This window comes from Lampetra fluviatilis, chromosome 2, assembly GCF_964198595.1.
Source record: "Lampetra fluviatilis chromosome 2, kcLamFluv1.1, whole genome shotgun sequence".
Classification (NCBI taxonomy): domain Eukaryota; kingdom Metazoa; phylum Chordata; class Hyperoartia; order Petromyzontiformes; family Petromyzontidae; genus Lampetra; species Lampetra fluviatilis.
The window spans coordinates 11,852,949-11,864,889 of NC_136276.1; the positions used below are offsets into that span (position 1 = coordinate 11,852,949).

Genomic DNA, 11,941 nt, shown 5'->3' on the forward strand with positions numbered 1-11,941 from the left:
ACGAAGCCGCCATCTCTCCACGAGTCTGCCATGCAACAATCTATCCAGTCCCAGCACATGAACTGAATCTCATCGCTCCATCTTCTCAGTGGACGACTTCCCTCAACGCGTTCTATTCCTTCGTTGCCACTCCATTATTATTCTTGACCATCTTCCATGATCCCTTCCGGCGATGTGCCCTGCCCCCAAGCCCCCTTACTTTTCTTAACAGTATTGGGTCATGTCACTAAACCTACGTATATTCTACAATTCACACGTTCCGTTATCTCTTCGCGTAATTCCAAGCATGCATCTCTCCATGCGTATTTGCTCATTGTTCCAATTGTTGATCGATATTGTTTCATGAACGACCATGTTTCTTAACGATGTAGTGGAGTAGCTTTCTTCAAGAGGCACCTATTTAGTTAATATTTTTATTATTTCAGTCCGACTTCAACAGCTGTCTAAGATAGACAAATTCCGCTGTGCTTTCCAGCTGCATCCCTCTGACAAATATCTCCAAGTGTTGAGCGAACTAGTTGAACGTGACCTTTGTTCAGCTCATATTCATCCCGAGCCGAACTTTGCAGTCCTCAATCTTTATGAGCTTCTTCTATCATTTGCTGCAGTTCATTCCCGTTGAACGCAGTAATGATTGTGTCACCAGCAACATCTGAGATGGTTAATATTTGCTCCATTTATATGCACGCCCTTGTTTCTGAAATCCAATTTTCGTCTAATGTCGCGATGAATAACCTTGGCGAAAGTGGGTTAGCTTGTCTAACTCCATGTTTAGTATATGTCTTGCCTATGATGCATTGTTCGCAGCGATTGTTAAAATCCAGACGGCGTCCTGTTCGTACCCAGTTATTCTTAACACCGATCCCTGCTCCTTCACTTGCCCAGCCAACACCGTGGTTGGTGGATCCAGAGCCGCTTGGGTGTGGGTGACGGAGTCTCCGCAAGTCGGTCGTGGAGGGGAAAGGCAGGGGTGGGATGGTTTATTGGTTGACCATACTTCACCACGTTTGTCAATGCGGGTTGGTAAATATAACACATTTGTTTCCCCCCTCGATGAGTACCTAAATGGTTATGGGTGGCCCTATCCAATGTCTTGGATACTCCTCGGATATTCAGGACCTCCGATTAGCACGGTTGGCTACGTACGGTGCGAAAGAAGTAAAACAATACAAGACACACAAGCCCCTTCGCTCAGTCCAAGGCAGTGGATTGTTCTGTCAAAAACTGGACATCAGGTGCAATATTTTTAGAGCAAAAACCATCAACAGCCTTCAAAAAAATAAATTGTCTGTGCTAAGTCTGCCACCTGCCGGCCAATGTTATCGTACAGTAACAGGGAACTCAAGCGCACTAGGATTGCGGATTACACAACGTCTCAAATAATTATACGGTAATCAAAAGCACATGTCTTAAAGGACAGCCATGACACATGGTATATGATGCAGATAAAATATATCCTCTAAATTCTAAACTTGAATTATAATTAAAGCAGCACTGTCATATAACCTTAAACATAATTGCGAGCAATGATTAATTACGTTAGCTAAACAAGCATGCGGAATTACTATTGAGCATGATGAATAATGGTGACGTATTAAGGAAGCATGCAGGAAACAATTCCAGTGAACATGAAACGTTGGGCCAACATTTATTGGGATACTCTTTTTTCGGTAAAGCTTGTGTTGCCTCCGAAATGTCGTGATTTATTATTTTATTTCTATTACTTTATTATTATTTATTTTTTACCTACGTGACTTTACCGAAAAAACCTAAGAGTATGAATTCTTGCAGTCACGAAAGCTTCAAATCTAGAATTTATTGGGATGTTAAAATCGCAGTCGGTGTAACGGTCAGCGCGCTGGACTTGCAATGCAGAGTTTCGCCGGTTTCATTCCAGCAACTGGCACAATGCAACAAGTTTATTAAATCCCCTCGCTTCTGTCCACCACAGTCGATCGGGAGATCGTGTGTGGTGGGGGTAAAGTGTGGGTATGCCCACCACTTCCAAGGCGTTTCGTCAGTGTGAAAGAGTAGACCAAATACTCTCTGTAGATCCCACTAGTGGATGCCCTTACCCCCTCCCCCCCCAGCAGACAAACAGCATTCAACTGAGACTCGAGGTCAAAATGTACTTAGGCAACCGTGCGGTTTGTACGTTGGCACGTGTCAATGAGTGAATTCATGAATAACATTCCAGCGGAAGCGGTAACCTATTCTGAAAACGGTTACCGTTTTACCGGTTGTCTTTTAACAACCGTAGTCGTAAGTGCTGTTGCGTAGTGTGGGCTGCATTTGCCGCAAATGCCCTCTCCTGGTCAACTTTTATTGCCTGCTTATATAATAACAATGTGTAACAAAAAATTGTTCCTGGGTAGTGTTATTTCCTTATTGCTTATGCCTCAGAAGTACAGAAAATGGCTATTATTCCCCACAAACTTTGCTTTTGTGACCAGGACAGTGATATTTTGAAATGTACCTATTTTCAATGAGAAAACGTGTGCATTTGTGTCATTCCTTCAAATAATTGTGTTACATAGTGTAATCAACAACGCATTCAATATTATACCATTGGTCATGATGACGACCTGAACATATGTATGTTGAACTTCTTTCGCACCACACGTATCCAACCGGAGCTTATAGTAGGTGCTAGAATGCCATGCTTTGGCAGAATGCTTTATTCAACTGAAGCCACGGAATTAAACACATGGACAGGCGTGCATTACAAGGGAACACCCTATTGCTCACGGGAAGAGAGTTTCACAACATTGGTGTGATCCACCAATGCTCGCATGCACACTGCTCTATCAATAGAGTGCGAGTATGTTGCAAAATGTGCGTGTCTACTAGTGCAGAGTAATTCACCCATCGTGGTCAGTTCGTTACACTCAAGTGCCATATGCAAGGCTGGCCTATGGATAACGAAATGACCACGATGTGCATTGGCAGACACGAGCAGAGCACTCATATACCCAAGACTGGGCTTAACGTCCTGATTAACTAAGCATGAGCTGCGCTTGCGTTCAACACCACCAAGCTACAATCCATAACCCTGACTCACCACTTTCACCACAAGACAGGCACTAGCATTGTCCACATAAACCATCCGATTCACCTTGCCTTCTCCTGTCATATCCAACTCTCCCAAGTCCCTCATGTCTTGTTCCCAGTCAGACAGTTCTTCACTCCTTGCAGTGTACTCTACGCACGCTGTAATACCATACATCATAAACGATAATCATACATCTCGACCCCCTCCCCAGCTGCTCTCATAGATATTTCTCTCATTTCCCGAGAACAGCTTTGACTCCACATCAAAGCCACATCTAAGACCCATCATCCACCACCGGCTCTGATTCCTCTGCAACACCCCGTAAGAAAACAGCGTGCAATGAATGACACCTATGAGACTGGGCAAAGAACCCCGGGCCCGGCCCAGGACACGCTGGCTGGACGATGTCGGTCAGCTGGCCTGGGGACACCTGGGAATTCACCAAGAAGAGTCTGTGTATAGTAGTGTATAGTAGTGTAGTGTATAATAGTGTAGTGTATAGTAGTGCAGTAGTGCTGGAGTCTGTCGTCAGGGAAAGGGAGGTCTGGACCGCCACGACTCAACATGCTGCCGCCGCGACCCTCACCAGAACAAGCGGATTGAGAAACGAACGAACGCACCTGTGATACTGTCCATATATGAATATACGCTGTCATCATCTGGTGAGTTACCATTCAGAAAGACTGCTCGGATGTAGCAGAGCACAAGTTCTTGTGGGTTACATCGTGCAATAATGAGAAAAGGGGGTCAATTCCAGGGATATATGATTGTTTTGCTACATAAAAGCCCTTTACTAATGTAAACATATGGCTATTATGTGATATGGTTTCATCTTTCTCCTTAAGGGCTACCATTTGTGAATTGCCCGTCATAAGCCTTCTTACTGCCTTTTAACTTTCATTTAATGGCGGAGCCAGGATTTTCAGTTAGGGGGGCAACCCCTCCAGCAATGACAAATTATAGTTGTTAGTAAGTGAGGAGTTGTTAGTAAGTAAGGACTTGTCCCTTGCTTTTTATTCGACGTGTGTGCTGCGATGGCGCAGCCATCGATCGAGGGTCTAATTCGAACCGCGTTGTGTGATCGACATCGCGCTCGCTGAAGGTGAATGCCTTCAGGGAAGTCGTGTCCTGTATACACAACTGCGCACAATTCTGAGTCACTTATAATTTATTTGCCGTTACTTATTGCCAATTATGGACTCAGACTATTGTCCTATCATCTCATAGAGTCCCTGGCACATAATAATATGCTACACAGTGGCAGTGGGGATCGCAAAATCCCGATTTATTACTAATAAACCCCAATGATCCGATCGAAATTAGGGATTTCGATCGGATCATTGGGGGGGCACGTGCCACCCCATCCCCCACTGGCTCCGCCAGTGCTTTCATTGCTAATGATGACACCCTCAATCACGTTTTGGTTGTACTCTCTGACTCTCATTTTTTCATAATTGTTCCGTGTATTCAATGTACTGTTTTCAGATGAACATAAGGACATTCCAGATGTCATAGTTAAAAATGAAACAGTTTGCTGCACATGTTGAAATGTTTGGCTGTGAACACCATCAAAGAGTGGAACCATTTTTAGAACAAAAGTAGTAGCTCTGTTCCATAAATATTTTCACAGAAATGGAAAATCTCAATGATGGAATTATGTGGCGATAATTCTATATATAAAATATGGTGATAAAACTGACTCGGAGATATACGGATCTTGTAGCCTCTTCTTGCATGCATAGACATTGTTTATGAAAATCACTGGGAACAGAATAATGGTGAGGTAGAGATAATCGAAACAAAACAGCAAGCTGGGAGTAAGAAAGATTGCTCTACCATTTACTTCGTGGATATTTTCTTTAAAATACTAGTGAATAGTCTTTGTGGTCTTTGAAAAGGCATTTTACTCAGTAGAAATTTATGAAGTCATTTAAGTTCTGAATTTTAAAAAAAATCAGGCCTAAATAGCAAAATATCTTTTAAAAATCATTGACTTTTATTATAAAATTAAAGTTCAAACTTTTAATGAGAAAAGGGTTCAGACAAGGAGACGCGCTTTTTCCGAAGTTATTCACAGCAACATCAAAATATATGTTCTTCTGATAATTGGGTTTAAGAAATATAGCCAAACAAATTTGAGAAAATATGAACATCTGATATTTTCTGATCACAGTAATTTTAAGAGATGAAAATCGACTGCAGCATAACATTGAATAATTGAAAAGAGAAGTCTGCAAATATGGATAAAAAACTAAAGTCATACGGTGAATGAGTTATTGAATTTAAAAGGCAGATGAGAGTTGATGGATCTTGTTTGGAAATGAACTTAATAACGAAAAGAAACACACCAATGTTTGAAAATAAGAACGTTTCTAAACAGTGTAGATTACCTGCTCTGCCACGTATGACACAACATAGAATAAAGGCTGATAGGTGCACACTGAGAGAGACAGAGAGATGGACACTTGGATTAGAGAACATACGCACGTTAGAGACAACCATATTAACCGTAGGAAAAGTAACTGCGTTTTTGGTAGAAGGGATAGTGGCAGCTAAAGGTGGGAACATGCACGCTGTGAGGAATCCACCACGGAGACGGGGTGATAAGAAGAGCTCGTGTAAGTACGTTCGGTGGATTGTTGCATTGTGAGACCATGAGAGATGGTGATCGTTTGTGGAGGCATTGATTAAGCAGTGGATAGATCATGGCTGGTGATTATAATTGATAATGATAAACAAGAAAGACAGACATTTCTGACAAACACTCCTACAGCGTGTACTGCATATAAAACAACTTATTTTTATCAGGTTAGGCCCACTGAGCTTTACAGCTCTTTTTCAGAAGCGACCTGGCCACAAATGATAGCTCAACGAAATGGCTTATTACGTGGAAATTTACAGCAGCCAAATACTCTAAACGCATGTTTCTAAATGTGGAGGAAAAAAATACAGTCGTCAGGATCGGGATCGAACCCACGATCTCCTGTATGTCAGGCTAGGTGATTAACATCTCGCCACTGTGGCACTCCTATAGCGTGTGGATTTAGATAATGAGAATACGAATGTATCTCATTAAGCACAAAAAGGTCAGGATACAGGTAAGACACAAACATTATCATTTGCACAGGTTGTACAAAGCACACCCTGTTTCTGTGTGCACGGGGAACAACTAATACAAGACAATCAGCCTCAGCACGTTTAGGCAGTGATCAAATAGACGAGCAGCCAAGTCAAAAATGTACTCCAAAAATTCACAACAATCTATCTTTAAAACTAAAAACACACATTGGTTTCCATCAGAAATATTCATCATCAAGGTGTTATTATTTTTCTTCTCCTCCAACTTCAACATTAGTCATGCTGGCAAGAGACCGCATGAAGTGAAGTCAAAGTAATTTACTCACCGCTGATTCCACGGGGTCCATTGTGACACAAGCTGATGCCAGTAGCTGACCTGCACTCTGGTGACCAGTTAATTACCCTTCCGCACCACGGCAATGTACCAAACGCGACCTTCAGCTGCTGTACAAAGTCTCTCCGTACATAGCCCCGTGATTATTTTTTCCACTGTTAACAAATGGTGACAGGCCATTTCGTCTCGGCACAATGCAGCCCTTACAAAGCGGCCTCCCCTTCAGCCACGTGTGACCTCCTCCACACTCGTGCAGCTCCTTCCACCAACACTTTCTGCCTCTAACTGCCTTTAAAACAAGCTCTCCACGTCGACCACTCCACCTCCGTCACTCCACTACCCCACCACTCCAAGCTGCCTCCACGCAGCAGCTGACCGCCACTTCAAAGCACCTCGCGGTCTCTTAAGCGGACCTCTTTGCTTGTCAACTCGATAGCCCTCCCCTGGCGTCATCCCAGAGTCACGCTGCACGACTGACCAGCTCTTTCGCAAGCCCCCAGTTCATCGTGCTAAACGTTTTGACCATTTGGACTGTCGTAGGACATAGGCAAGCAGGAATATAACTGGCGGTGGTGGCTCTGCGCGCCTTTGATCATTCAGTGCCGTGGAGGCGAGGTTTGGTGGGTCACACAGAATTGGATGTCGAGGTGCCATAACCCTGGCTTGCCAGAAGGCGGCACAGCAAATGTGGACTCACAACTGTTGTTGTCTGTATGGGCTAAAGTGTTTGACCCGAGTACGCGTGGTTCTTTCATCCGGTTTCCTCCCACATGCAAACAACTCATTAATCGACCGAAAACACCTTAATACATCGAGGACCGCAGAGCTTTGGTTTGTTTTTGGGCGCCCCGCTCACCAACGTGATTGCCTTCCCGCTTGTCTGCGCCTCCGACTCGTTTTGTCTCCACGAGAGTGAACGAAAACTGTGCGCGTTACGAGTTGAACACGTGGATGCGCGCGTGTGCACGTTGCATTAAATCCGTGTGAGTTTGCACACCACACACCGTGACAGTGGTCATGGATTGCGCGCGCGTTGTGTACGCCTAACATACGCGACTCGTCGTGCCATCATTGCAGTTGACGTACAAGTCCATATGTTCACGTGGTGCTTCGTGTGCAATCACCCATTCATACACGGGTGGCATCTAAATACCGCATCATCCGGATTTTGAGAGGCTCCGAAAAGACGCACCCCAAACCTGTGCCATGTGTCAATAACATTAAACAAATATCAACAACAACACGGGCATTCGCCACGAAGTGGCGCTTGTGCCAGGCTATGTGCACTTTTAACAAAATGTCATCACACACACACCGGTCGGATTATAAGACGCAACCCCCAACTTTTGCGCTCAAATACAGGGAACAAAAAAAGATGCCGTCATATAATCCGGGGAATACGTTGACTGTGGCATCACCATAATTAAAAGAAAATTATCGACTAAAATATATATCTATTTTGTTTCAGTATCCTAGCATTTCCCCGATATTATCTCAGCGTGATCTATACAGCCTCCTCCTCCGAGGCACCACGACTCCCCAACCCACCCCAACCCTCTTCCACCCCCGCCACCTACACGTGGTCTCTTCCGAAGTCTTTTAAAGCTCCGTGACATGGAAGAGCTGCCAGAATCAAAACCAGCGGCACCGGGACGAGTCACGCGCGCCACTGCACCCCCCCCTCCTCCTCCTCCGCTTTGGCCAGAGCTTCTCTCTCCATCTCTCTCCTCCAGCTCCTCCAGCGTGAGTGAAGACGCGTTGCTCCCCAATGCGCTCGAGGACGCAGTGAGCAAGAGAGTTCACCGAGAGCTCTGTCTCTCTCTCTCTCTCGCTTGCGTGGTGTGCGTGGAGCTCGCTGCTTGGCGCCTGTTGGGAGGCGACGGGGTGCCCCTCTGCAGCGTCGTGCGGCAAAGATGAACGCGAGCGCAGTGCTCAGGGCTGCCCTGAACATCAACCAGAGCAGCGGCGTCCAGACGTCCAGCTGCTGCGACCGGGCACTGGTGGTGGTGTCCGACGACACGTGGCCTGGATCCTCGTCTGCCGAGCTGGAGGAGCGCAGCCTCTACATCACGCGCGTCGTGCAGATCGCCGTCATGTGCGTGCTCTCCATCACCGTGGTGTTCGGCATCTTCTTCCTGGGCTGCAACCTCCTTATAAAGTCCGAGAGCATGCTCAACCTCCTGGTCAAGGAGCGGAGACCTTCCAAAGAGGTGGAGGCGATCGTGATCGGAAGCATGTGAAGAAGTGCGGGAGAGACGCTTCACTCCCCCCGTGTCCCACCAACCCCAGGCTGAGGACCAAATCTCAGCCGCTCGTGGATATGGAAGAGCGTTTGGCCATTGGACACTTGATTTGGAACTGCGTCTGCGCCGACTGGAACTGTGGTTTACACTCTCGTGGGTATTCAAGAACGAGAAATGGTGGGGACATGCTCACGCACGTTTTTTTTTATTGTTCGATGTAGTGTGTAAAATAATCCTGCCTTGGCGAAATTTATAACACCTGTGCTGCATTTTCAAAAAGGACGTAACGAGTATACGGATTTAATTCATGTGATGCCTAAAGCAGGATCACCGAGAATTAAAACCTTAAGTTATGTTTAAATCGTCAGTGCCGTTTTCCTCTCCGAAGTCGTGCTACTACCGTGTACTTACTTGCGTTACTCATGATTGATTATTTTGAGAATGTATACATGTTCGGTCGTGAGCGGTACAAAGGTCATGACAATTAAAACAAAGTTGTTGTACATATTCAGAGATTTCGATTTAAAGCTTTCGTGATTGCAGGGATTCATCTTCTTGGTTCTTTCGGTAAAGTCACGTAGAAGGGAAGTAATAAAATAATAAAAATAAAACATAATAAAATAATTCTCACGACGTTTCGGCCACAACGCAAGCAGCCGTCCTCACCGTCGTGAGAATTATTTTATTATGTTTTATTTTTATTATTTTATTACTTCCCTTCTACGTGACTTTACCGAAAGAACCAAGAAGATATTCAGAGATCGTTAATCTGATTTCTGGCGTGCGCTGCGCGATCCTCAATTATCCTCTGCAGGGCGATCCATTCGTAGACACACCGTGGATTTCTCATGACCACGTTTCAAACCAACAGGTGATCGAATAACGCGAAGACGATAGCTCCATGTCTCACAGAGGAGAGTGTTCAAATATGTAGCAAGTGAACTTTATTGATATTGGTGATGGACATGCAGAGAACATTAACGCAAACGTTGCCTATTATATATAGATTTTCTCTCCTTTGAATGCAGTGTTATTAACAAGCGTGTTGGGCATTTTAAAATTATTATCTGTGGTTGCGCACCGTGGCGAAAGCTGTATCGCTATCTTAAACTGTAATTTCCTTTAAAATATTTTCCCATATATATTTACAAGTAGGATATCTATAAATGGACCACCCTATAGCTGTTTGAACCCAGTGAAACTTTTCATTCGGAGATTGGTTTAGCATTGAGGTAATGTCTTATTCGTATGGACTATTAACCGTGTTTATACGAGGAAGGGACACTATATATTGGTCGCAATGTTAAACATGTGTTTACGGTACTTTAATTAAACGATTAAACGGCAGCGTGTGCGATTTCAAATGCAGTGTATTTGGTATTCATTGCTGTACAATTATAAAGTATACAGTATATCGTGTCTTCTAGATTTGAAGCTTTCATGACTGCAAGGATTCATATTCTTAGGTTTTTTCGGTAAAGTCACGTAGGTAAATAATTAAAATTAATAAAATAAAATAAAAATCACGACGTTTCGGAGGCAACACAAGCTTTCGTCTTCAGGTGGAACCGTCACAGCACGATAGCTGTATCAAGGTACAGCTATCGTGCTGTGAAACGTGATTTTTATTTGACTTTTATTAATTTAATTTTTTACCTACGTGACTTTACCGAAAAAAACCTAAGAATATATATCGTGTCTGTTTTACGTGGGAGGGTAGAGCGGTGGTGGTGCGGTGGTTAACTAATTACGCTCCATGAACCCCGGCCACCGCAGTTGGATTCCTGGCCACGGCTCACGGGCATCAGTGGCGAGTGATTACTATCTAAACGAGTCCTTCCCAGGCGTCCTCCTTCGCCAACCCGCACTGACCAGCGTGGTGAAGTATGGTCAAACGACCCCCAAAAGCGTCATCAACTCGTGGATTGAGAATGGCTATAATGTATTTGTCCTGTGTCTCTATACTCTGCGTGTAGCGTGCATCCTTGTTGGGCAAATCCGTGCAACTTGTATGAATGCAGACGACTGATTTCAGTGTATACTTTTAGCCCACTTGTTAATTAAATGTAGTAAAAAATAAATAAACCTTTCACAACGCTGTCATTTCATACTTCTTCATTAACGGCGGATGCTATTATTTTTGGTACTGGGTAACAGCGCAGCGCAAATTGCGTCATTCAGTATCGAGCTGTGAGTATACGTGTTCAAGTACAGCCCTGTTCATCCACTGCTGGATGATGATTCTCCATACGCCATGCGGGTCACAGAGGTCGTATGCCCATACTTCACCATGCTGGTCAGTGCCGGTTGGTGAAGGAAGGCGGGAGAGCATGGACGTTGGAGCACAGTATGGTACAACGCTGTCCCGACACCAGCACATGAGTCCGAATTTATGCATGGAGACTGCCCATCCAACCACTTTCCAGGCCCACACATGCTTAGCTGCCGAGATCTGACGAGATCGATCGTATTGCGGCAGAGGCGGTGCAGTGCTAACGCTTGCGCATCACGACAAGCAGATCCTGGGTTCGATTCCTGACTCGGGTGCATTTTCTGTGTGGAGTTTGCATGTTATACCCCGATTTTGGATGGATTTACTCTGGGTTCTCGAATTTTCCCCCCATAGTTGAAAAAAAAGAACGTTCAATGTAATTGGTGTTGGTCAAGCATCCCATTGCTGCCAGATTACCAACAAACTACTCAATTGGGATTAGACACAGCAACGTCGCTCCTTACTGAAAAAACGTGGCAGGGCCCACCCGAAATGGTGCCACAAGCCATTATGGCCGTTCCACACGCTTTGACAAGCAGGGTTCTGCACAGCTTATTACGACTGATACCACATAGCACGGCACGTGCGGGAAAACATTACAGGGAGATGTTAGGAAATGTAAGCGGGAGATGCCATGGAAAGATGTAATAATATAATCCAGCTAATGGGGAAACCCGTTGAGATCACACAAATAAATGTACAAAAAGCACTCGACGTCTGAGCATTATGCAAGAACAATTATAAATGCTGAGTGGTGTTGACACCTGTATGTGTGTTATTTGAAACTTGTGTTATGAAGATGGGTTTTTATGGTCATTTTAAGATTTGATTGCCCATTAAGATTCAAGGGTAAAACATCAATTACAATTAAGGAACTTGATCAATCATACCCGTTAAACAAAACAATAATGATTATAGCCTTATAATGATAATAACACAAGTATACAATGTTTTGGCGCAGT

General features: G+C 44.4%; 1 protein-coding gene across 1 annotated transcript; it reads left to right on the forward strand.

Moving 5' to 3' along the window:
• Window positions 1-8,095: 8,095 nt before the first annotated feature.
• Window positions 8,096-10,796, forward strand: LOC144937801 (protein reprimo-like). Its single transcript, XM_078865274.1, has one exon. The coding sequence runs from the start codon at window positions 8,378-8,380 to the stop codon at window positions 8,702-8,704; it is 327 nt and encodes a 108-aa protein (XP_078721400.1). The 5' UTR covers window positions 8,096-8,377; the 3' UTR covers window positions 8,705-10,796.
• Window positions 10,797-11,941: the final 1,145 nt, after the last annotated feature.

Coding starts and splice junctions, on each gene's coding strand:
- LOC144937801 (XM_078865274.1), top strand. CDS start 8,378: ATGAACGCGAGCGCAGTGCTCAGGGCTGCCCTGAACATCAACCAGAGC.